The sequence below is a fragment of the Fringilla coelebs genome (genome assembly GCF_963513975.1).
Source record: "Fringilla coelebs genome assembly, chromosome: 7".
Lineage (NCBI taxonomy): Eukaryota > Metazoa > Chordata > Aves > Passeriformes > Fringillidae > Fringilla > Fringilla coelebs.
The window spans coordinates 36,645,558-36,672,273 of NC_140035.1; the positions used below are offsets into that span (position 1 = coordinate 36,645,558).

Consider the following 26,716-nt stretch of genomic DNA (forward strand, 5'->3'; position numbering starts at 1 on the left):
CCTAGAACAAATAGATTTCAAAAAAATGATGCTTTTCTTGGACAACATCCATTTATCTGGCCAAAGCTCTCAGAACATCTAGCCAGGAGACTAAATTACATGAATTTAGGAAGCATCAGTCAATTTCATTGGAAGGTAGATACCTAAATGTTAAATTGTAAATGAGCATCTTGAAAATGCTATTTGGGGGTTTGGGGTGGGTTTTTTTCCCCCTTAAATAAAAATGTAAATAAAAATGCAAAAATGTAAATGAAAATATACAGCAGGCTGAAGGAGCAAATAGGTGAAAGTTTTTTAAGGTCTTTAAGCCTGATTGCTTTGGTAACTAGGAAGGGTTGTGGCTGTTCCAATTTTGAAGTCCTGTGCAAATTTTTAAGTTCTGGTTGCACATGTCTTCAGTCAGTCCCTTGCTACTGTGACCAATTTGCTGGCTGACAGTCACAGCCCTGGTGAAGCTCCTGAAACTGGATGGCATGTCCCCCATCTGCTTAAAAAACTGATTTTCACAGGATAAAATTGGATTCCTTCTTGGTTTTGCACATTTCTGAAGATAAGAACCAACAACAGCAGCAATGTGTCTCGATCCCCTGGCAGCCTCTGCAAGGCTGTTTTGAATTGGGGTGAAATAACAGCATGGAGCTCTGGGGTTTTATAACTTCATGTCATTCCCATCTCCTCAGCCATCACAACTCCTGTCAAGTAAAATTCTGAGCCATTATATCAAGTTCTCTATGGTTCATGGAGAAACAACAAAGGGAACATTCTCTCCAAGGTTATAGCACTGACAGGGGAAAAAAAAAAGAGTATCTTAGACCAGTTGAGAAGTATTTGGAAAAGTTCTAACAGCAGGACTCTTATTAAAATAAGTGTAGGCTATAAGTCATAGGGATGCAGGCAGAAAAAAGCTCTGCTCCCAACTTCAGCTCTTAAAGAAAACAAAAGTTGGGTCCCAGAAGGAAATTTAAGTATTTCTGAAAAGCCTGATAGCAATCTGTACAAAGAGTATTTGATATCAAAGGAACTTCACTTTTTCTTTTCTCTGCAAGGTGCTGATTTGATTTCCCTGAGGAAAAAAAAACAACCCATGGCTCCATCCCCCCCAAAAAAATCCCTTTTTCCAAAAGCAGCAGCAGTCTGGGCTGCCTCACCCAGCAACCTGCTGGAGCTTGTCCCAGTGAATGAGAGCAAGGCTGTGCATCCCTGAATTTCACCCAGAAATGTCAAATAGTGGGGCACATTCCTGTCCCTGGTGAGACCTCTGAGGGGAATCTCCAAAAGAAATGTGCCCAGTGCAGCCAGTTCAGTTTTCCCTGCTGCCCAGTGGGAATCACCTGGTGTGGAGCTGGCTTTGGAAAGCCTCAGAAATAGATTGAGACTCTTATTGCCACATTTCCTAATTAATTCAAATTATATTGCTTAAATTCAAACATATATTGCTGGTTCAAGGGGCCTTAACTCATTTAAAACAGAACAAGCATAGACTCAATGCACTGAAAATCAAATATATGAACTGGTTTCAAAGGAAAACTTCTTTTTATTACATTTACTCTTAGGCTTTTAATTGAGGCAGGAGAAAACAAAGCAGCAACTGTCCTTAAGACACAAGAGAGTGGGTTTGATTAAAATCAATTAAATTGACACAATGATATCACTGACATCAGTGTATAAAACCACTGAAGCAAATAACTAAAACAATTCATTGACTTATTTATAACAGTAAAATGTTGATGTGTCCTGTGGTATTGAGAGGCTAAAAATGAATAACCCATTTTTAGGCTGGTTTGGAGGGAATTTTTTTGTTGGGTTTTTTAATAGTTGACACATTTCCTCTCAGAACATCGTGGTTGAATCATTTTCTATAAAATACCGTGGAAAAAATGGTAAAAGTAGAATTCTGCCCACTGCAAATGATCCAAGGATAAATCTCAAAGTGCCACACCCTGTGAAGCTGGGAATACATTGGAGTAACTGGGGATTGGAGCTCAAACCCTCCAACTTTTTGTTACACTTTAAACAAAGTTCTAAAACAGTTCTTGATGTTCAGTCAAGAACCTCCCCAGCCTCTTTCAAATCCATCTATAGGGTAGAAGTGATAAATGTATTATTTTCCTGTCCTTCTGGGCCCAAACTGGAATTGCTGCAATGATACTTTAATTAAAAGCAGATATTTGATAACTCCCATAATGGGGCTGCAGCTGTACCTGCAGGTAGCAGATATTTCTCTAATTACAGGGCTTATTTAGGGAGGAGTTTCGTTTTAATCATCCCAAGAGCTGCTGATATTTTATCTTGCTGATAACAAGTGGTTTGCAGGTTATTTAGCAAAATCCTGATCCTGTTTGGTATAAATCCACATTCACCTCATCCCCAAACAGTGATCTAATCTCTCTTTATCAACTATTACTTCACTCAGATCTTAAGATTTATGACTGATACAAGATGAAGAAACTGTGATCATTTTCTGGGAGGTTTTTCCCTCAGAAATACTGGTTCAAGGAAATGAAACTGTTTCAGGAATGTGGCAATGGCAGCAAAAGTAACACAAAAAAAAGGCATTTAAATGAAATTCCACTTCAAAATTGCAAGTCTCCTACCCAAATTACATTTTCAAACAAGCTGGAGTTTAATTCTTGTTTGATGTGGTGACTTCAGCTGATAAAATGGCTAGTGGCAGGTGTCCCTGCTCATGGCAGGGGGTGGAATTGGATCTTCCAGGCCTTTCCCAACCCATTCCATAATTGTGTGGAACAGTGCTGTCAGCAATTCCTCTCTTCACTTTCCCCCCAATCTAGGCAGCGGATGAAGGCTCGAAAATGGCTCCAAGCAATTTCCTTTCGATGCTGGAGGAAGGAAGCGCTCAGTACCAAGGTCAGTAGGAAAAGATAACAATTCCAGCTGGAATGTTCTCCCAGAGCAGCTTAATGGCAATGTCATTCCTATAAGGTCAAGTGGGAAGCTGCCCAACCTATGGAATGTTATCAAAATTAGGATGTTAGATTAAAAAATGGTGTTTAGGAAGGGAGGCCCTCAGGACCTCAATTCTTCCAAGGAATCTGTCAAAACCATTGAGCTAATCATGCAGGAAGGGACATTTCTGTGGGTGAAAGTGAACAAACTCAAAGCAAAGTGCTTCAGAAAGCAAAAAAAAAAAGGCATTTTAGAATTTTCTGAGAGCGACAAGGATGACATCAGAATAGCCAATAATTCAAAAGCAACAGACTGTAGATCAAATTTCAGCATAAATGTTTTCATACTCCTGTCATTGTACCTGTCCTGTCTCCTCCAAGAGTGAAAACTCATGGGCAGAGTCCATGGATTCCTTCACAGCTGCTCCAATTATTTTTTATTATATCTTTGAACAGGAGGAGCATCTTCTCAAGCAGAGGCACAAAACTCTGAATGTACTTGCTTCATGCAAAGCGTGTCAAAATAAAACATAACCCAGACTTTCAGCAAAGGGCCTGGCTGCTTTTTCACCTGGAGAAAGCACCAAAAAGCAGGGATTTCTTAATAAAAACCATGAAAGGGCATTTGGTTCTTTTCCAGATCTCTTCTATCCTCTCCTCTGCTTTTGATACTTCAGTTTGTCTCTTCAGCACTTGTCCTCAGTGCTCAGCCTATCCACAAGTGAATTAGGAAGTCTTGCGCTTGTCTAAAGTGGAAAATGGGATTATTTTTGCTGTATCTCTGCAGATTCTGTTCTGACACAATGTGGAAAAATATCTTTTCTGTTCTCCACTGTTCAGAGCTAGTGCCTTGCTAAAATTCCTCATATGAAAAGTCTCCATTATTCCCTCCTGCTGACAAATTACTGGTGTCAAGTTTTCTGCCTGATTTGAGCTGGCTGGAGAGAAAGAAGTGAACTTAAACTTGCTAAATGTGCATCAGTAGTTTGGCCTGACCTCTGACTCGTAACAATTAGGATTTTCTTACACCTTATAAATCACAGAGCAGCTTTCTGGCTAAAAAAAAAGGAGCTTTGCATCCCATCTGCTCTCAACTACCACGTCAGAACCCTGCTGAAGGCAGCAGGAGCTTTAGATAAGCATCAAATCCATCTCAACTTCTTTCCTGAGCTGGCCAAGGATGAAATGGCTCCTGGAAGTCCAAGGCAACCTTGGCAAGAGTGGCACTCCCAGCCTGGCAGTGCCCAGGGCAGGGCAGGCAGGAGGGGTTTGCCTTGGAGGGAACATGCTTGGCTGGAGGCTCAGCTCAGCAGTGGGTACCAGTGTTGTCAGAACCCAGGACATCCCTCTGGCTGCCCTGGTGGACTCCAGACCCTGACAAGGGGTTAAAGACCTTGGCACAGAGTCACAAACACCTGTGCCTTGGATTTTAGCCCATGGAAACAATTACCAACTTTGTGTGGGGAGTTACAAGCCACAAAGGTTTGAGTAGAATGACAGGGAATTTGTCACAGGGTGGAAAAGTAGAATTTTGGGGGTTTAGAATGGGGGTTCAGGAGGCAAGATGGAGGAATCTGGGTGTGTCCTGTCCTTCTTCTTCTTCTTGTCCTCCATCTTCTGCTGGGATGGTGACACTGCTGGATTGGTTTAGAGACAGACTGTCTAACAGAGGTGACAGGTCTCAGAATCTCTGCTGGTCAGAGTGACCCCAAGATGTCTTAGAAAGTCTCTTTTCCCAGCCTGGCAGTCGAAGAAGGAGTCAGGAGTCTTCTGTTCTCCTTCTGAAGGTTGTTCATTGTCTCCTTCTTCTGTTCTCCTTCTCAAGGTTGTTTATTGTTACTTATCTCTAACATTCTTTCTCTGGCCTGCTGAGGTCTGTCTGGCAGGTCAGACAGAGGCACACTGGCCACCCTCAGGGCAGTGTTATCTGTTTATCCTAAAAACCACGTGTACATTATTTACCATAACTTCCCAATAGCTATCACCTATGTTAGACAGAGAGTTTCTACCTTAAACCAATCCAAAAGTGCCAGCATCACCCAGAAGATGGAGGCCAGGAAGAAGGAGGAGGAAGAAGGACAGGGCACACCCAGATTCTTCCACCTTGGGGCCCTGAACCCCCATTCTAAAAACCCCAAAAATCTATTTTTCACACAAACTAACAATTATTCTACTTAAACTCTCTTGACTTGTAATTCTTCATATAAAGGTGGTAATTTGCTCCATGGGTTAAAATCAAAGTCACAGGGGTCCTGGGCTCTGTGCCAAGGTCTCTGAGCCCCCTGGCAGGGGCTGGAGCCCTCCAGGGCAGCCAGAGGGATGTCCTGGGTTCTGACAGATGGGTATTGGAAAATTATTGTAAATAAAGCACGTGTAGTTCTTAGTATAAAAAGCCAACCCCGCCCCAAGGGCAGGGACTGTGCCACAACCCGAGCTGCTGGACAGAGCTCAGCAGGTGAGAGAAAGAATGGAATGGATAAGAGAAAATAACCAGCCTTGGAAAGCAGAGCTGAGGAACCTCGACTTCTTCGAGTGTGGGGCTGGGAAAAAGAGACTTTCTGATACCTTGGGGGTTATCTCAACCACAGAAACCTGAGAGGAGTGGGGAAAAAAACACCACAAGGGGGACTTGGACAGCAGTGGAGACTCCCAAATTTCACAACTATCCCGTGTGAGAAGCCAGGGGAGTTACAAGGGGATGGGGGATTTGTCACTGGACTGTATCTGCACACCAGGACCTGCTCTGAGCCCTGCAAACACAGAATTTTGTGGGGCTGTCCCCAGAGTGTGAGTGCCTCTGTGGTTCCCATTTCCAAACACAGAATTTTGTGGGGCTGTCCCCAGAGTGTGAGTGCCTCTGTGGTTCCCATTTCCAAACACAGAATTTTGTGGGGTTATCCCCAGAGTGTGAGTGCCTCTGTGGTTCCCATTTCCCAGTTCCACACCCACACACCTGCAGCCCATCCTGCTGGAGCTGCCAGCTGCTCCCCAGCTCTGAAGGCACATGAGAAGGAGCCCTTTTCTGCACAGAGCACAAGCAGGAACCCTCAGAGTGGAAAAGCTCTCTTGCAGGCTTCAAAGAATACCTGCAGTTCTGGCTTAGGCACAGGAGGAGTCTCTAGCTGTGCAGTTCAGCTTCAGGTGGGGTTTTGTGGTTTTTTTCCTCCTTTTCTCCAGGTGAACCAGGTCTGTTTGACACCACACTTATTTTTAGTAATTAGCTGTTTCAGCTGTTAATTCCTCCTGCAACACTTTAGGCTTTTCATTGCAGGGCACTCACACAAAACTACCTGGGGGTTGTCCAAAATGATTTGATTTTTCATCTAACCATGGATTCTTTGAATCAAATTCTTTCATCAGAATCAAATCTGCAACAACATCCCCCCAAAAGAGCACAAATTCTTGTATTTTTAATTTTTAGGCTGCTTTCCTCTCAGTAGCAGAATCATGCAGGAAAAAATAGGTCTGAGTTTGGACTTTTTAGTGAGAACTCTTTTTTCCCTAATTTATGCAGAAATAGGTCACTTGCTATCAGCATTTGCACAGAAGTTCAGATTTGTTAGGGCAGAAACCTTGAGGATATGATGGGAGCCACAGAGCTTGATTAAGAAATGTTTGTATCAGGAGTAATTCAAAGTGTGTCTAAAGTTCACCTAAATGACAGCTGACCAAACAACAAACATTTTTGTTTTGTCACAGCCCCAACACTTCAATTGAAGAAAGTGTTCCCATCCCATGAAACTGGTGCTTTATACCTAGCTTACTTAAATATTGTTAAAACATAGATCAGTTTGGGCAAAAATCTAAACATTTCACTTACAAACTTTTTCACTCTGTGTTTTTATCTCCTCTGCCAAGCTAGAGCTGCTGCCTAAACTTCACTGGAAGCTTTTTTATCCTCCTAGAGCTGTACCTGGCCATTTTTCTAGTGGCTCAACTCCAGGTGCCAAGCCCTAAAACGCTTATTTTAAATGATGTGGTTGGAAACAGCCTCTTTGTGTGGCATCCCCTTTCACTCTGGAATAGCCAGAGTTTACATGGGCAAATGTAAGGCTGAGCCTTCTCCTCCCTCTATTTTTGCAGTGTATTTTTGCAGTGTGAGGCAGCAGTGTGCTATTTTCCCCATTCTGCAGATGATATTTATGACTTGCTCAGTGACACAGAGGATATTTGAGTTCAAATACTCCATGGTGTGCCCAAATATTCCTTGAAGGTGTGGTGAATACTCTGTATTTTTAGCCAGCCTTCAAGAGATTCAAATCCTGTAGCCAGAAGGTTCAAAGTGGCCATTTCAAGAGAAGCTTCATGATTCAAATAAATATTTTGCAGTTGTTACTCACTGAAATTCTGGGATATTGGAATTCCCTACTGCCCTGCAGAGCTGGGATGCAGATTTAGGAGTGCTCTGGGCTGCCTTTGAGCCCTGAGCTAGCTCTGCATACAAAACAATCCCAAAATAAGCATACACTATTTTAGAAAAGGTGACATAAATTTCACTGCACACACACAGGCACAGAAATAGCTCCTGGAGCTGACTGACCCTGCCTGTAACAAAATACCAGACTCTGCTGACCAGCCAGTGAAAACATAACATCCTTAGCCTCCTGACCCCCCTTTAAAATTAACTTTGAAACATTTTGTTGATCTATAAAAGAATAACAGAGCATCTAGCACCTATGAGTTATTGATCTCTCTACTAAAATTAGGCCCCTCTAACCCAGTGGTTAATATAACACTCAAAGAGCTCATTGCCAGGTAATCCCAGAGTCTGGGGGGACCCTCCCTGGTTTGCCTGCAGTGGGTATTAACCACTAATCAATCTACAAAATGACAATAAACAATTATGAAAAAAACCAGAATAGAAAAACCTACAGATCCCTCTATGAAAAATAAATCTCTAAAGCCTGGTACTCCTGTGAAAACATAGCACTGGCAACCTGCTGACCCAGTCAGGAAAGTGTTTAAAAATTCACATAACTCCTATGCAATGTCCCCTTTCCCCAAGGCTGGAATTCCAGGCTGAAGGAGCTGCCTCATAACTTGGGCAAATCAGCTTTTCCTGCTGAAATATTACATGACATCTGTCCTGCCCTCTGATGACCCACAAGTAATTTAAAGAAATTAAATGTCTGTACTTTGGAGTTTCTTCCATTACCAGAATATCCCCTGTCCTCCTCCATCCCCACCATTCTCAGTGCTGAAATTAAGATTTCTCACCTGCAAGAACTACTGCCTCAACAAACTTTGTAAAACTCCAAATCCTCTGCCTGGAATTGAGCCCTGAAAATTTTTTTGGGGGGGATGGAAAGAGCAGCCAGTCTTGGATTAATTAAAACTTGGATGTTAAAACCTTTCTGAATTTGCACAGTGCCTTCAGCAGGCCAGGGGTGCAGGGGAGAATATCAAATCTAATATCTGTGCAAATAGAGTGTCTGTACAAAACTGATTCATAGAGGAGCCAACATCTGAAAGTGGAAAACTGTCATTTCAAATCATCAGGAAATTGAATTAGCACACACAGCTGGAGATTAGCTGTCATTTAGGAAGATACAATCAGGCCTTGAAAGGCAAGATATGAACTGTCTCCCTTCAAATTACCTCAAGAAGTGTAGGAAAAAAAGAGGTGTTTCCATTAAAAGCAGGCACTTAGAGAGCTCAGATATGCACTGAGCTCATCAGACTTCATTTAGTTTTCTTTCTAAGGAGCAAATTGCAGTTTGCCTCAACAAAAACAGTGAGCTGCACCTCAGGATCGTTAGGTGCTTCATCATAAATAGCTTTTTTTTCATCCCCAGTTCCACAAATTCACAGTGACTGGGTGTTAGGTCTCCTTATTGCCTCTCCTTTGCACAGCACTTCAAAACAGAGGGGCTGGATCAGGTGGGTCTTGTCTCTTTTGGGCTTAACTGCCTTTTCATGTCGGAATTGAGCTTAAAATCCCCTTAAAAAGTGAAGCCTCTGTGTGGCCATGCATCCCTTGTGGTCAGCTGCAGGTTATTCTCTGTCCCCCTGCTGTCCCCTCCCTCTCCCCCACCTCCACGTGCTCAGGGCTGGTTTGATTCCTACTCCAGTGCCACTATTCCCATATTTCAGCCTCCTGGGAATGACTACAAAGGCCAGCTCCCCAGGATGGAGCAGCTTTAGCTGAGCCATGGGGAGAACAGGGAAATTTGTGGGTTGAATTAACCCCCTTCCTTTGGTCCTCAAGCCAAGTGACACCGCTGGAGAGCCCATCCTTCAGGGCAGGAGCCACCCTTGTGCCTTCTTCATGGAAAAGACTGAAGCCCTGTGAAATGAAATGAAATGAAATGAAATGAAATGAAATGAAATGAAATGAAATGAAATGAAATGAAAGCCAGAATCAGGCACAGGACAGGGCTCGTGGAGGTTGAGCACGGTCCAGGCTCTGAGCTTTGCAGCCTCCTCACTATCCCATTATCCTCCTGAATTCTGATTCCATTCTGCCAGCCAAGGCAAAAGCAGAAATCCCTTAAGCTCAGGATTTGCAGATCCTAACACAACAGGGCTCTGAACTTGGTGAGGGTCCCTAGAGCCTGCTGCTTTCCTGCAGCTCATCATTTAATACAAGCTGCCTACAACCACCCTTTCTTTTGCCTCCAGAAGCAGCTGGAGAAACCAATGGCTTCTGTAACTTTTCCCCTTTTTTTTCTTTCTTTTGGCTGACAGTCTATTGGGAGAAGAGAGATCACAAATCAGATTTTCTCCAGGATCATGACCCAGAGCTGATCAAAGTCGGGGAACGGAGAGAAGTGGAGGAGGAGATGAGAGTGCAGGTGAGCTTACAGCAGCAAGAGGACACTGCTCACGTGCATTACCTGGGGAGAATTTTCTCCAGCTGTAAGAACTGGCCCTGGCACAGCCCTTCCCTCCCTGCTACCTGTCCTGTGCTCGTTCAGCTGAACAATTGTGGCAGAACAGAAAACTGAGGAAGGTTCCTCTGTGTTTGCCTTGGGCAGGTCGATGAAGTGATGCAGGAGAAGCTGCTGAGAGTCAAAGAGGCTGTGGATGCAGAGATGGCTCCTCCACCCAAACCTGGCAAAGAGAAGGTAACAGCAGCAAGGTGGGAGAATTGAGGGGCAGCCTCAATTCCAGCAGTGCAAACCTCAGGGACAAACATCAAAATGTCCCCCCTAAACATCTACAGATCTCTTCACCTGTGGCTGTTTTCAGGGCCTTCTCCATTAGCCCTCGCTCTTTAACTTGTATAAATATTGCTTAGGGCAAGTTGAGCCCTTCCAGAGATAAATCACTACAAGGTATTTCAGATTTTCACCTTCCTGAAATCCTTGAATGCAGTCAAACAGCAAAATGGAAGCAATCCCTCTCTTTAGTCTGACCAGTTCAGATTAATAGTTTTCCAAAGAAAACAGGGATCTGGAGGCCAGCGAGTTTTCCAGCTGCTGGCTGTTTTCCTCCTGAATAAGGACTGGTTATTATGTTTCAAGACCATACACCAAAAAAAATTCCCTCTGCATGTTTTGATGTAACCTTTCATTTGTCTGTAACACCACATAGATCACACACAGCCAGGTACTCATTAAGTTACTACATCCTATTGAAGGGTTTGGGAATTTGCAATTAAGCCAAGTTTATTTAGGCATAAACAGTAAGTTAAACCCCCACCCAAAACACAGCAAATGTCATGTTCACATCGAGTTTTACAGCATTATCATATGAAGAATTCCACGGCTTGTGGTTCTCTAAAATTCCTTACCAAAGCATTTAAATTAGAGATCATGTCAGTGCAAAATAACTCAAAGCTTACACCCCACCATTCAATCAGCAGATCCACTTAAAACCCTCAGGGCAAATAGCCAACCCTAATCTCATGCTGTATTTCATTTCTGTAATACCTTTTAGCATGCAAATACTTGCTGTTGCTCTACTTCTACTCAAATTATCTTTAAAAATGCTCTTTCACCTGACAGACCTCCAGGGACAATCTAATAAGAAAAGACTGGGGCAGCTCTGAAAGCTGATCCCAGCTGGATTCCTAAATCTGTTTCAAAAATAGGGGGGGCTTAAGACATACAGACAAAATATTGCAACAATCTCCCCCAAGTTTTCATGGGCAGACACATTTAGATCAGCTGGAAAAATGCTGCAAAATGTCACACTCACACTGGAATTAGAGACCTTTATCTTAGGGGCTGGGTTGGGGTTTTTTTCCTCCTTAAATGTACTGTTGGAATAGCTTAGGGTGGAGGGAGATTATTTAACTTTTATCTTCCCAAGTTGTGCCAGTAGCCTGAGAGAATGAGGCAGGGGAAGAAGTACTAATTAGATAATAGAAATTCCTTAAAGATTTCATCTAAAAAAACCCCACCCAAGCCAAAACAGTTCTATTTGAGGAATGGGAAACCAAAGGAAAGGTGCAGTGTTAGTCAAAACACATCTTCCCTATGCAAAGCCATTTAAAATGTCCATTCAGCATTGGCAAAGGCTTTTTCCAGTTAGTATTTGCATAAATATCTCAGCCATAAACCAAACCAGTGCATACTTGAGCACACAGACTGCAGATCTGCTTTAGGATAACCTGCTCTAGATAATAAGAATAATATGAGGTGGAAGGTTTTGGAAATAGCTCATTAATTTATTGTTCAGCAAAAAAATCTCTAGTTTTTTCAAGCAAGATCTGAGGTCCCATATGTCTCCCCTCAGCTATGCAGCATGAAATAACTTTTCAGGTTCAGGTTCTCAGTGTAGCCAGGAGTTTGTCTGAGTTCAGTGTGAAACATCCCCTGCCAAAAACCAAAGGGGATATTCTGCATTCTCAGGAGAATTCAGCATTCTTCAGAGAAACCAGACCTTCTCCTGCCCTCTGGCAGTGGGCAAGGAGCAGTGAAAGGGGAATTTCTTCAGGAGAACTTCTACAGGTGGAATTTTGTGTCTAGGGGCCATCATCTCAAATTCCTGATGCCACATTGGGCCATTCCCTCTGGTTTAGGGAGGGATTTCTTCTGCTCTCTTTGTCAGGGAATAATCCCTACCACAGGTAGGCTTCCTGTGCCTTTCCAAGACTTAAGATGAGTAGTTCACAACTCAGAAAATTTCTGTCAAATCCATGTTAAAAACAAAAAATCTGCCTGACCCACAGGAACCAATCTGAGTTTTAAAGTCCCTTTTGTGGGAAATACAGCAAGGACATTTTGGAACTGGACTCTAAAGGGAAATTTCTCCCCTCCAGTTCAGTGTTCCAGACATCTCAGGTCTTAGATTTAAGAAAAACAATATATGACATCTCCAGGCCTAGCCAGAGCCACTCCTTTATTTCCATTAAGTTCTTTATCACTGATTCCCAAACCTTCAAATACCACTTAGTGCTAGAAGCTGACACTTAGCCCTACCAAGAGCTGCTCTTAGAGCTCCTGAAGATAAGAGGAGTTTCTTTGGATTGTCTTCCAAATATCAAACCAAGATATCCCCTGTCCTCCTCTATCCCCATCATTCTCAGCACTGAAATTAAGATGATTCACCTGCAAGAGCTATCTTCTTTATAAACTTTGTAAAACTACAAATCCTGCATTTGGCAGCTTTGTGGAAGAACAAACTTGGCTGAAAAAAAATTGTTCTTCTCATGACAAGTGGGTGTCCAGAGCAGCAGGCTGATGTGGGAATAGCAAAACTAATGAGATTGCAGCTAATGGTCAATAAAGCACAGTGCTGCTGCTGGACTCACAGATCCTGTGTGTGGTGGGGTTCACAGGGGTCCCAGGATGAGGAAGAGATGAGAATCTTGACTCCATGTTTCAGAAGGCTGGTTTATTATTTTATTTTATATATATATAAAATATTAAAAGAAAATGATACATTAAAACTATACTGAAAGAATAGAAGAAAGGATTTCATCAGAAGGCTAGAAAAGAAAGGAATGGAAGGATAATAAAATCTTGTGACTGACCAGAGTCCCAACACAGCTGGACCTGTGATTGGTCATCAAGTAGAAACAACTCACATGGACCAACCAAAGATGCACCTGTTGCATTCCACAGCAGCAGATAATGATTGTTTCTCTTTTCCTCTGAGGCTTCTCAGGAGAAAAAATCCTGTCAAAAAGGATTTTTCCTAGGATATGTCTGTGACACCTGTGCCTCTTTCCAAGCTGGAAGCTTCCCACACCCAGGGATGGAGCAGTGTCCTGTTTGAGACCCACTTTGCTGGCCTCTGACTCTTCCAGAGAGCTCCTGGTTCCGTGACTGTCACAGGAAAGGGGATGGGGACACAACAGGGACAGAGGAATCGGGTCAGCGCTGCTCTGAGCTGCATTTTCCTTCTCTTGGCACAGTGGCAGCTCATCCCCTGCCCAGCCTGGATCACCAGCTGGGACTGGGAGCACTGGGAAAGGCCAGGCTGAGGAAGGGCTGGCAGGGAGATGCCCTCTGAGTGAGGGACATGGCAGTCACTGATCTGGAAGTTACATTTAAGAGCTTATCAGAGCTCTTTCTCTCAAGCCCATTGTGCTGCTTTTCCTGCTCTGCTCCCCCAAGGATTTATTGCTGATCCCCACTGCAGGTAAAGCAACGCATTGGAAATGAACACACCCACACATGCACAAAGGCATGGCCAGAATTCAGGGGGAAAAAAGAAAAAAAGACACAGAAAACCCAGGAAAGGGGAACATGAGAACCTAAGTGTGGAAAACTTGCTTCTGGACTAGGGCTCAACACAGCTTTGGAGGTCCCTTTTTGGTGAAACTGGGCAGAAGCAAAGAAAAACACAAATGGCTGTGACAGAAATACTGACAAGATATATAAATATATCTATAAGTATAAATATATCTATAAATATTAATATATCTACTTATAAAATATGACTATTATCTTTATATTTAAATAAGAATATAAAATAAAAATACTATATAATTATTATAGAATTAAATCAATATATAATAGTTATGTATAATTATAATATAAATATATTTTTATAAATATAAATCTATCTATAAATATAAGTGTTCAGGAGAGAAGCTGGATGAGAACTGAGGAAAGGCTGAGTTTGAGGGCTCTGATCACCAAGCCCTGCTGGATTTCCTGTACCTGCTGTACCCAGAGCCCTCAGCCAGCTGTGGGACCTGTCACTTCTTTGGATCCTAAATCCAACAGGGATGGCAGAGCAGAGTCCCTCATTCAGCAAGTTTATGAATCGGTGGGAGCATCTTTGTCTGAACATTTTTCAGTGGCAGAAGCTGCTTGGTTTAGCTCAGCACTGCCAGAACAGACTTCTCAATCCAGGCTCAGTGCAAAGCTGCACTTGCTCAACCTCCCATCTTAAACATCTCCCATGATCCAAGGAGTCCCCTAAAAACTGCATCAGCTGCTGCTGGTTTCCCTTAAAGCACAGGAGCACTTCCCTCCTGTCCCTGCTCCCCAAGGGCACCTACAAGAGCCACAGAGAGGGACTTGTTACAGCAAGGGACAAGTGTCACCATGATATTTTCTGGAAAATCCTCTTTGCCCAGGATTTTCTCCTGGGAAGCTGAGAAGCCTCAGAGAGGAATGAAAACAAGAATTATCTGATTGCTGCTCCTGTGTCTGCTGCTTTGGAATGTGGCCTGGACATTGTTTATCCAACAGGTGAATGTTTGATCGGTTCCATGTGAATTGTTTTTACTCAATGGCCAATCACAGCCAGCTGTGTCAGACTCTGAGGAGCCAGTCACCAGTTTTTGTTATTCCTTCTTGTTAAGCCTCCTGATGTACCCTTTCTCTTTCTTTAGTATAGATTTAGTATAGCATTCTTTAATATAATATAATATCATAAAATAAGAAATCAGCCTTCTGGGAACTCGGAGTCAGATTCTCATCTCTCACCTCGTCCTGGGAATCTCACGAACACCACAGACAAGGAGGAATGGCTTCCAGCTCAGAATGGGTTTGGGTGGGATAGTGGGAAGAAATTCCTCCCTGGGAGGGTGGGGAGGCCCTGCAGAGGTCACCCAGAGCATGGCCCTGGATCCCTGGAGTGCCCAAGGCTGGATGGGGCTTGGGGCACCCTGGCATGGTGGAAGGTGTCCCTGCCATGGCAGGGGTGGCCCTGGATGACCTTCCAAACCAGCCATGCCATGACTCCTGTGCTGGCCACAGCTGCAGCCAGGACCTGGGAGATCCCAGCCAAAGGGTGCCACAGATCCTCCAGTTTCAACCATTCCCCTCAGGGAGACATCTGCATAGCCTCTCCCTCCTGCTGCCATCCCAGCAGCAGCCAGTGCTCTGGAATGGGGTCTGAAATCAGGTTCTTGTCTGCTCCAACCTCTGAGCTGCCCAAAACATTCTGCTGGGTGGGAGAAGCCCCCCCTGGGCATGGGACACAGCCCAGTGTCCCTGCCAGCTGCCACCTGATGCAGCTCACTCCCTGGAGTCAGCAAAGCAGGAAATCACCCAGCCAGGGCATGGCTGCACAGGAGCTCAGCTGGCATCTCAGAGCAGCCAGGAGATTTCCATTCTAAATGAGTGTTCACATCCATTAAACATTATCATTTCCTAAATAAAAGCAGTTCCCAGTTAGACATTTTGGAGACAAGCCATTGTCTACAATTCATATTTGCCCTTATCACATCTCAGCCTGTGCCAAATTCCCCACAAGTGCTGTTGTTAATTAGGAAAACACATTTTTCCTCCACACAGTTCATTTTTGTTTTGCTCTGGAGTTACTTTATTGGTGAAGCTGCCTTGAGGACAATACCAGTTGGCCAATAAATTCAACATATGCTTAGTGTCTTTACATAGGTTGAAACGAGCTTTTCTTCCCAGTCAGACACGAGTATATGTAATTTCTGGCTTGTTGGAAGAGAAGTTAAAAAGACAAAACAGGAGGAACAGCAAAAATAAACCAGTGACAGCCTCAATATTTCCACAGTTGTTAAAACAGCATGGCATGTGCTTTCTTCTTCCCATTCCTTTTCTTCAAAACAAAATCCCCCTGGCACATTTGGATGAATATTTGCTGCCAAACTTATTTATGTAAAGAAACCTGAGGTTTAGTTCTCCAAATACAGAGTTGTTTGCTTTATCCTAACCCAAAACATCTCCTGTTCTCAGTAGCTGATCCATGCAGTGCTGGGCTTAGGCTGCATTTTCATCTGCATTATCTTTGTGGCATCACAAACAGGAACAGGTGATTGAACCACAGGTTCCTCACATTGTGTCTATCCTTGAAAAACCTGAAATTGTTGTATTCCTGAAGGCTGCTGATCTATTCTGTGAAAAAGCCCAGCATTTTCCAGATAATTGGATAGGATTTTTTTTTAACTCAACAACACAGCCTCCAGAGCTCTGCAGAAATATTCACTCTTATAAAAAAAGCAAAGTAAATGACCGTATTCCCAGGAAAGTGAACATAAACTTTTGGAAAGAATAAGCTGTCTTGTTCAACTAAGCATTTAAGCACGTGCTTAAATTTAAGCTGTTGGAGAAATCCCCTGGTACACCAAGGTTTCTGTGTAAACAGCTCCACTGCAGCAATGCTGAGGTGCTTTGAGGAGCTCAGCCCCCAGTGGTGGGCACTAACATGGATTAATGATGCCCTCTCCACGCCACTAATTATCCCTAACCGTATTTATGGCTCCTGAGCTGTAATTAATGGAGGGGTTTGACAAGCCTGAATCACATCTTCCTTATTTATGTTTGCCAGGAGGTTTTGGGGGTTTTTTTTTGTAAGGTATAAAGAAATGAGGCACCTGAGTCAAACTCTTTCTGTGGTGAAAAGATGAAAAGAGCAGGTTGTTGTGTTTTTCTGACTTCTTCCAGCTTCTTCTCTGAGGGATTAGGAGAAGGATGTCCAGTAGGGTAGCCAGAGTCTCAGGAACTTTTCCCCTTTGGGAAGCTGCTTAGATATTTTACTTCAGTGTATATCTGTTTTGTAAAAAGGTATAAACAGTCTCTGGAGCAGCTGCTTGCACCCCACACCCTTTTCCTTCCTGCTTCCTTCTTCAGCAAGGGCCATATCCCCCCTCACCCACAGAAGTGGGATCCAGAAAAACCATGGAATAAGAATCACACAACTGGAAAAGGTCTTTGAGAGATCATGGAGTCCAGCCCTTAACCTGCACTGCCAAGGCTGCCACTAAACTATGTCCCCAAGTGCCACACCCACACAGCTTTTAAATCCCTTCAGGGCTGAGAATTCCACCTTTCTCCTGGACAGCCATGCCAATAAAACAAAAAAAAATTGTCTAATATCCAAACAAAAGGAAGGAGAGAAGCTTCTTCCCTTGGAGCAAAATGACCCTGGGATGCTTTCCCATGTGGCAGTGGCACTGCTGGTTAAGGATATGGTTTTTCCCTTTGGGCTGCAGTCAAACACTGAACCATTGGCTGTTCTGGCCCTCACTTTGCTTCAGTACATCCAAAAATATTTATCTGTGCTAAAGTCACTAACTCCTCCTTGCTTGTGTGGTCCTCAGGGAGGCAAGTCAGCTGCGAAGAGAAAGATAGCTGAGCTGGAGAAAGATCTGACTCCTCACAGGTGAGGAGAACCTCTCTGCATTAGCTCTCCAGTATCAGCCATGGTTTTTATCACCTTCCCCAGCAGACACAAATTGAAATCCCCATTCTGCTGCCCATCCCCTGCAGCTGGCAGAGCTGAGCACAGGCAGCAGTGCAGCAGGAGACTGGCCCTGGGTGCCTCTTTCCCCCTCTCTGCAGGTGCAGAAGCACCTGGCTGCTTTGTAGACTCTCAGATTTTCCATCCCAATAAGGGAGGCTGCAGACAGGCCCCTGCACTGCCCAGATGCCCTTGATGGCTGAGCTGTAGTGTACATGCCATAAATCATCTCATGGATCAGTAAGAGTCCTGGCAGACCTGGCCACTTCTTGTGGGCCCTTGCTCTTTGAAGCACTCGTGTTTTATTTGGAGGATCTGAGAGGATTTCTTCTTCTGCCCTGCCATTTTCAATGAGAGTGATGTGTTCCCTGAAAATGCAGCCATTTTTCACCTGTGCACATCACCACAGGGAGCAGGGCTGGAGAACAGCACAGTGCCAAACTCAATCAGTGAAATTCACCCCACAAACCCATTTGTGCAAGAACAGCCTGACCTGGACTCCATCATCTGGGTGCTGGCACCACACAATCAGCCAATCATCTCTTTACCTGCTTTAAAATGTATTTTAAAAATTGAAAAACACCTCCAAGCAAATATTTTAAATCCATGTCTCATGGATTCTAACAGAGCAGGACCTCTCCTACAGAACAGTGCTAAAATCTGATCTATTCCCTGCTTTTAAAACTGCTCTTGCACATACCTGATTCTTTAGATATAAACTTACCATGCAGCCAGCTGAAAACATGAGCTTTTGAGTAGCTGGCTTTTTATCTGGCATTTTGGCTCCCTGCTTTGCTCTTCCCTGCTGAGCATTTCAGAAATAACCCAGAGAGGGGCTGACTAACAGATTCAAAATCTCCCTTTTGGCCCAGTGAAGGGGGCACAGAGGGCTCCAGTCAGCACAGACTGGTCACATCACCCTCCCCTGGAGGGGACATGCATCATTTCACTGGCACAGTAAAAATAATAAAGCAGGAAAAGTAGAAGTCCTGCTCCCACCAGAGCTACCAGGTTAGTCCCATTCCACCTTCTGCCAGTTTTATGATGCATTCCCAACATAAAACCACTGAGGATGAAAGCAAGAGTCAGAGCAGCAAAATCAACCTTGTTGAAGGTGCATTAAATTTTGGATTTGCTTATTGCTGCTCCTGCATTAATTGTGCCACTAAGACTGCATAAACATAAAACTCCTCAGCTGAAATGGAAAAAAGGCTGCAGACCTCAAATTATACCTGGAGGTTTATTAGCCAGCTGAGAGGCACTATTAAATATATTTATTGTAGCCAGACCAGGACATCCCAATTAAGATAGGTGAGAAAGACAGAAAAATTGAGGGGAAAGAATGTGAAAAGTGTGGAAAAACACTGAGAGATCTAAAAAGACTAAAATCAATATTGTTTATGCTGTCAATACACTGAGAATTTCTGACAGGTTTATTCAGTTTACATCCTCCTGGAAGCAGTATTACTCCATAAAACCAAGTGCCAGAAATGTCCTTGAAATTAATACTTAGAATTCCAAAAGAGAGCGTAGAGAAGATCCACATCAAGAGAAAACCACACCCAAATTTAGGTGTGTTAATTCCTTCATTAGTGGGGACTACTTCCAGCCACTGATGGAGGTAGGGAGAAATTTCCTTCCCCTCCAGGGGAACTTTTGCCCATTTGATGGAATCCCAAACTGGTTTGGCTTGGAGGAGACCCCAAAGCCCATCCAGTGCCACTCCTGCCATGGGCAGGGACATCTTCCAGTGTCCCAGGTTGCTCCAAGCCCTGTCCAGCCTGTCCTTGGGCACCTCCAGGGATGGAGCAACACTTCCACTGGACATTTTCCCCCCAGTCCCCCTCTGACCACAACCCTGCAGGTGGTGGATCTGAGTGAGGCATTCCCAGTGTGTTCCCAGAGACAGGAGGCTGCCTGTTGCCAACAGAATGAATTCCAAGAAGAATTAATGAATTAGTACTAATTGGAGAGCTGGGTGAACAGGTATAGTAGTGTTAGGATTGCCATTATTGTGTAATTTAAAAATAATTTCCCAGTAATTGATATTAATGAATGAGTCCATTACACAAGTCATAACTGATCTGGCATCACCTGAAATGGGTAAATGGAGTCAGCAGGAGAGGGGGACCCAGCCTGTGAGGGAGGGAGAGAGATTGCTCAGCCTGAGACAGAAACTGTGCTTATTGATTTCACCCTGATGGCACTAATCATGCTACCTCTGAGCCACAGAGGGCATTTATAAAGCTGGGCAAACAAATTATCTCCCAGGCTGGCTCAGTTCTGAGAGCACTGAGCACTTCCTGACCATTTCTGAGTGATGTCTCTTGCCTGCAGGACCATTGATTCCCTGTACCAGCAACTTGCAGAAGAAGGATTGCTCATCCAAGTCAAGAATGTGAATCTCTCTGACTACATGGGTAAAGTACCCCTTCCAGAGCAAATGTGGTGTTGGATCAAACCTCCAGCCATTCCACCTTCACTGACCCCTATTTGCAATCAAGACTGAGCTCAAGTCACTGCACTTTGAATATCTAAAGGCAGCTATGCAAATCAAGGCTGCTCTGGAGCTTTCACTTCTGCTACTGAAGCCTTTTGCAGAGCTGGTGTTTAACTCCAGGCAGCAACACCAGCAGCCTTGAAGGGCTGTGGATGTCACAGCCACTCTGAGCTGGAGCCACAACACCCTTTAAGGGGACAGTGCCAGTCTAACAGAGCAGGGCTCATAATCCATAATGCAGATTATTTCTCAGAGAGCAGCAAAAATTGTAGCTTTTGTTGTCTTTTGTAAAGGCTCAGCCCCTTCCCTGCACCTCCCTGACTGCCCATGGACTTTGAGCAGGGCTTTGAGGCATATCTGGCCCTTCATGTGAGTAACAAGTGTCTCTGCCTAGTTCTGCATTTCACACTCCTCTTGTCTGGTTTCTGTTAGCTGCAACTGCAGCCAGACCTGCTTATCTATGCTCTACAGAGAAAAAAAGGGGTAAAAAAACCTCAAACCCCACATTTGCAGGCTCTAGAGAGGGTCTAACACCATGCCCACAAACACACAGTGAAATCACAGCATCTTAACAGCAAAAAACCCCCAAGATTCAGGTATTTCAAAGGCCATAGTTTGAATTTGCAGCTATCCAGAAGCAGAAGTGCTACAGGCTGATAGTACAAGGCCAAGGCAGAAAACACAAATTCTCTTCTATCACCCCCAAATGCCATGTTTATATAAACTCTTGGAAGGACCAGTTCAGCCTCTAGAGCCTCTGCCCATTCCTCTGAAGAGCTGTTCATTCTCTCAATTAAGTGTCCCATTTACTTCATTAAAGACCACCAAATAAATGAAGATTTTTATTCTTCCTTTGTTCTCCCAACCTCTCAAGGTCACTTTTGTCCAACAAACATTCCCCCACCACAAATGCTTTTAAAACAGCACATCTCCAACCATTTTTGAAATCCAGAAAATCTCACTTGAAGGTTCCAAGGACACAGTCAAAGCCTGCAGAGAAAGAAGCCTTCATCTGCTCAGCCTTCCAGGGCTGGAGGCTAAGGAAGGTCACTTCCAGTTCCTGGGGAAAGGACAAAGAGTGGAACTGTGCTACACAGCCACTAAAGGCACTGAAATGTCCCCCCTCTATGACAAACTGACATCACTGAACTAATTTTCTTGGTGACCTTATCTAAATTAGTCAGAGAATATCCACTGTGATTTATGTGCAGTTGCAATTAAACCCTTTGATGCCTTCTAATTAAATCTGTGAAGATTAATTCCTATCCCGTTCTTTTGATTTCTCCTTAAATAAAAGATAAAACCTGAAATTAATTTTATTCTTCAGAGGGGAGGGGGCAGTTGCACCAGGGCTTCTCTGCCTTTTTGCCCCCAAATTATACCTCCACTTTTGCTCTTAACCACTGCTAATTTGCCTCTGCTCCAGAGGCCTCTTGCCCTCTGCATTTTTATCTCCAGTAAAACATTATATATTATTATTTTTCAATAATAATCTCCATAATGACATGTAATTTATGCTAAAAATAATCACTGACTGCATCACAACTGCTTTTCCTGCTTGTGGCCCATCCTCCTCTATCTTTGTTCTCCAACATTGCTTGGATGTGGACTTTGACAGGGCAAGCAATGTGATTATAGCTCTGCAACCAGAGCCAAGGCAAGATTAAATCATTTCAGTTCATGTCAGGGATTTTTAGTTTCCTTGGGTTGTTTTGTGGAGGTTTTTTTTTGAACAAAAGAGGGGGGGAAAAAAGAAGAGGTGAGCAGCAAAGCAGAGGGCCCCACCAAATGAGGTGACACACACAGCAAGGAGCTGAGATGGGACCCAGCCAGGGAAAAGCTTGTTAAAATAGCTTCTCCCCCTTTTTGAAATCCTTCTGAGAGCTCATGGTTCACTGGGATTCTAGCTCTGCAAAATCCCAAATCCAGAGAATCCTTTGCCAGCAGCGTGATTTATGGCGCTGCTAATGATTCCTCTCCACAAAGTTTCTTTCAAAGGTTACTGGAAACCGTCTGCTCTCTGCAGAACAACTTCCACAGCCTGTTCAGCTTCAATTCCCCCTGCACTTCACCTTCCTCAGGGCCACATTCCACCAGCAGATTGCCCAGCTTGGCTCCCTGAGCCTGGCTCTGCTGAGTGTGTGTCCAGCCCCGTGCTGTGGCAGCTCCTGATTCCCTGGGTGATGCTTTCTACAGCACATTTGCTCACTCCTGCTCCCTCCTCACAGGCTACTACGACTGTCTGATGAGCATCCTTCGTGAGGCAGGTGCCCACCCCATGCCCTCCATCCCAGAAGTCAGACAGCTCGTGGCACTCTACGGAATCCTGCCCTTGGGTAAGAGCACACCAGAGAGCAAAACACTCTGAGCCTTTGCTTCCCTCCAGAAACTGCCTTTTACTGGCTTTGGCAGGCTTGATTAGTGGCAATCTGAAGCATTTTGCAGTCTAATTGTTCTGCAATGAAGCCTTCAGAGTGAGGGCTGTGCCCTCTCACAGTGCAGAGAGGCAGGTGCCCCCTCCCCATGGCAACAGTTTGTGAATGGCAGCGCATCGAGGGAAACCACTCGGGACAGATAATAGCTAAAACAAGCTCCAGCCATCAAAATTAATCAAGTTAAGGGAAGGGCTAAGGTTGCAGTTTGCCTTTTACAAGCTGGCTAATGTTACTGGTGCTGCACAGGGCAATCCTGGGAGGAATTAGTCTGGATACATTTTGTACATCACAGAGAAAGAGCACTTGTAAATGCCCTCGCAGTTTTAATGCCAGGCTTTGCTTTTAAGGTAAAATCTATCCCATTTTTCACTTGGGAATGGCATTGTGCCAGACTCCAGTGGTTGCAAGAAGTGCCTGTCTCGGGGGCCTTTATCAAAACCTCGTTTGAGCCCCTCTCCACTCCTGATTGGATTTTCCAGCCTCAATACTTCACTTGCATCCTTGTCCATTCCCGAGTGGATCTCAGGGAGCTTTTAACTCCTCCAGGCTGTGTCAGTGCCTGCTCATTTCCTTTAGAGGGCAAAATCACCATCATCTACCTGCCTCCCACCCTGGAACGCAGAGCAAACGCAGAACTTCTGCTTTCCCCTCCTTCCAAAGTGCTCAGGTTATTCTCTCAGCCTGGATGAGGCTCTTCCCACCTGGAGCAACACCCTCAGCTGGTTCAGGGCAAGGCTGAAGGTCTGACTGCAATCAGCTGAGAGAGCTCAGCAGTTATCCCTGTCTGCACAATGTATTTCACATATCCCCAGACTCCTCCAAAGCTGTGTTTCGACACCATCTGATCTAGGGAAACCAAGCCCTAAGACACCCCTTAATCAAGAGAAGCCATCAATTTTCTGCCATTTATACAATTGGCAAAAATTCTAGGGAGAGGAGACCCTGGACTAGTTAAACAAACAAAAGGTACTTGCAAGAGCAGTTTGAAAAATGCCTTTGAGTAACAAAAGCTATTATATGAGCCAAAAAAAAAAAAGGTACAGGAATGGTTTCACCTATGGGGTGATCTGTTATGGATGACATTTCACTTAATTGGTCTCCAAACTAGTTCATCATGAGATAATTGTGTATCACAGAAGTGAAAGTTTTCCTCAAAATAGCCACCTGATGGCAAGGAAAGCCCCAGCTTAAATGGCATTAAGAAAATTACAAGCAGCTGAAAGGAGAAAGAATAGTAGAAGCTATACTTCATCTTTAACACAGAGGAGTCTGCTGCTCCCCTCCTAATAAATCTTTGTGCAATCGTAATGGATTGCTGTGGAATGACCAAATATTAATAAAGCCTGGGTGGCTGACAACTTCCTACACCCTGCACCGTGCTGGAATAATGGCATTTGTCTCTCTGCTCAGTTCCCTGCCATTTATTTGGGTTGTTAAACCATTAGGACACAGATAACCACCCTGATTGGATTTGTTTTAAATAGCAGCCATCCCCATTAAGCCAGAGGGCTTCTCCAGGCTGAGGCAAAGGCTCACTGTGCAGCCCATCGGTTTTGGGGCCAGTTTCACTCCCACAATCTGAGGGACACCAGGCTGAGATACCTCCAGATGCAGTGGATGCTCACAGAGATTTCCAAACACATTTAAACAGCACCACTGCTGACACAGCACATCTTTAGGCAGAGAGGCAAAGCGGGCAGGACAGAACATTTGATATTTCCTGCCACTTCCACCTCTGGAGGTTCACCTGTCCCCAGTTCACGTGGGGCAGCTGCAGGGAAGACAAATTCCATCCCCATCAACCACTTAAATCCATGCTTGTGTTTTCCCAAGGTGAGGCTTTCCCAGGTGATGGATCATATTTGTCACAGCCAGGATGGATTTACCTGGAGCAGCCATGGAGACAGACTGGGAATGCTGAGCAGGCACAACAACCCTGGCACTTGTGTTTCCTCTACTCTCAAAATCATTTTTTTAGCTCACACGGGTTTAAAAGTGAAGTTTTCCCATCAGGAGGTACAAATAAGGGTGGGTGAGTCTTGTTCCAAAGAGAGATGTTAAATCTGCTGGGCTCTCAGCTCTGCTTATACAGAATTGAACTCAAGAGCGCTCATGCCATAGGAAGGAAACAATTAATTCATGTTATCAATTATTTATGGTGAATAAAAAAGGAGGAATCATTCCATTACCTTTATGGCAGATTTAAATGAAAGCAATAACAGTTCCTTATGACTTTTTACAGGTTCCCAAACTGTCCATGAGAATGCTCCTCTGGTGAAATCCCTGTTGCTGACAGGACCTACTGGTGTTGGAAAGAAAATGTTGGTCCATGCCATCTGCACAGAAACAGGAGCCAACCTCTTCAGCCTCACTCCCTCTGGTGCTAGGAACTATCAAGGCAAGGAGGGCCTCATCATGATGCTCCACATGATTCTCAAGGTGGGCAATTCTCCACAAAGGTGGCCCAGTTCTTTTGTGGGACAAACAGGGAATTGGAGTTCCTCCATAACAGAACATACACAGCTTGGGCAAAGCTGCTCAACCCAGCTTGGAGTTCCTTCCCTGCCTTCAAGTGTTCAGGAGGGATTTCTTTGTGGAAAGGGCTGCCCAGGGAGTGGTGGGTCCCCATCCCTGGGGGTGTCCAGAGAACAGCTGGACATGGCAGTCAGTGCTCTGGGCTGGCTGAAAGGGAAGTCAAAGGTTGGACTTGATTTTAGAGGTCTTTTCCAACCAAAATGGGACTGGGATTCTGTGAAACCACTTGTTGACAGCCGGTGTGTGCAGCTCTGCAGAGGATTTAATGCCCCAGAAGAAATCACTGGGAGCAGCCATATTTTTCACATGAAGATTTATGGGAGCTTTGTGTTACCTTGAATATGAAAAGCAGCACAGATAAAGAAAATTCTGTTCTCTGTTTATGTGCACATCAGCCAGGAATGCTTGCCATGCAGCATTTAATCAAATGCTAGGCTGGGGGTGGTCAGAAATTTCCTCTCTGGGGCTGTTGCTGGACAAGAGCCCTCTCCCCTGTATTGCTCTCTGTTTACCTATCAGCAAGTTCTTCAAAAGAAGGAATCCTGGTTTCAGGATTACAGGAACAGAAATGTATGAGAAGTCTGGAAATGAAAGCAGGCATATGAACTGTGAAGAACACAGCCCAAACCCTCTTCCTCCTCCTCAAAAAAAAAAAAAAAAAATTAAAAAATACACTATCCTGGCAAGATTTCTTCCAGATTCTAAGTCCTCAGCATTTCTGCTCTGGATGGGAGCTGGTAAACATTTCCAGACAAAAAAAAAAGTAGGAAAAAGCCAAAGGGAATATTTTTCCAGTGCTTGTGGTCTACTAAAATTGGCCTTGCTGGGGATTTATCAGCTGTATTTTATGGAATGCAGTGTTGGAGCAGGATTTGTGACAGGTGAGCAAAGCCACCCGGAGGAGCTGGTGCCAAGGGAAGGGTGGCAGTGCTGTGGTCACACACCTGTGATGCTGTGGCACTGGCACTGGGCCTGGCCCTCCCTGACACAATTCAGAGTCATTATCCTGAGCTTCCAGTCCCTCTTCTCTGCTCATTTCACCTTTGTGCACTCCATTTCTCTGCCCTCAGCCATGGCAGAGCTCAGCTCTGGCTGCAGGCCAGTCCCTGCCAGAGCACAGCAGAAATGAGGGAAGCCTTTGCACCCGTGGACAAGCTTCCAGCTGAAGATAGCAAGGGGTTTTTTTTTTATATACTTGCATATAAATAATATGAACAATAAGAGGAGCATGCACAAAATGTGTATTTATACACATTAATAAGAATACACACACACATCATGTATGTTTGTGTGCTACAGGTACATTCAAACCCTTACATTTTTCCACATTAATTAAAAACAACAGGAAACACTCTCCAACTCCTTCCTCAACAACATGGGGGGCAGTCCAAGCTTATTTCTCTCTACTTAAACTCTTGCAGAAGACAGTGACACTTCAGTGAGCCCCAGTGAGTTCCTGGGATGGAGCTGCTCACAATCCCATGGAATCAGGGCTCTCCAGGGCTGTTGTGTTTCCCCATGTGAGGCTTTCCCAGATGATGGATCATATTTGGAACAGCCCAGGATGGATTTACCTGGAGCAGCCGTGGAGGGAATGTTGCTGTTGGTTGGGATGGGACTGCTAGGAACGTGTCTTGAGTTATTTTGTTTTTTAGCATCAGTTTTATTACATGGTTATGACAATGGGAAGATGGCATCAGCTTACATTTTAGGCAGCAGACTAAGAACTTGATGTTGCAACCTAATCACATAAAGTAAAAGCATATTGACAGTAGTTT

The 26,716-nt window shown here is 44.3% G+C and overlaps 1 protein-coding gene across 1 annotated transcript in view; it reads left to right on the plus strand.

Annotated features, from left to right (window-relative positions):
• The window catches only part of DRC11 (dynein regulatory complex subunit 11), a gene marked incomplete at both ends in the record, with an annotated part of 91,215 nt that overhangs the window by 49,557 nt on the left and 14,942 nt on the right, over positions 1 to 26,716 (plus strand). Inside the window, 8 exons of the mRNA XM_084209068.1 lie at positions 2,793 to 2,868; positions 9,594 to 9,700; positions 9,884 to 9,973; positions 17,329 to 17,390; positions 19,806 to 19,888; positions 21,995 to 22,105; positions 22,197 to 22,304; positions 24,700 to 24,842. Coding sequence (XP_084065194.1) covers positions 2,793 to 2,868; positions 9,594 to 9,700; positions 9,884 to 9,973; positions 17,329 to 17,390; positions 19,806 to 19,888; positions 21,995 to 22,105; positions 22,197 to 22,304; positions 24,700 to 24,842 — 780 coding nt within the window. The remainder of the gene's footprint in view (positions 1 to 2,792; positions 2,869 to 9,593; positions 9,701 to 9,883; positions 9,974 to 17,328; positions 17,391 to 19,805; positions 19,889 to 21,994; positions 22,106 to 22,196; positions 22,305 to 24,699; positions 24,843 to 26,716) is intronic.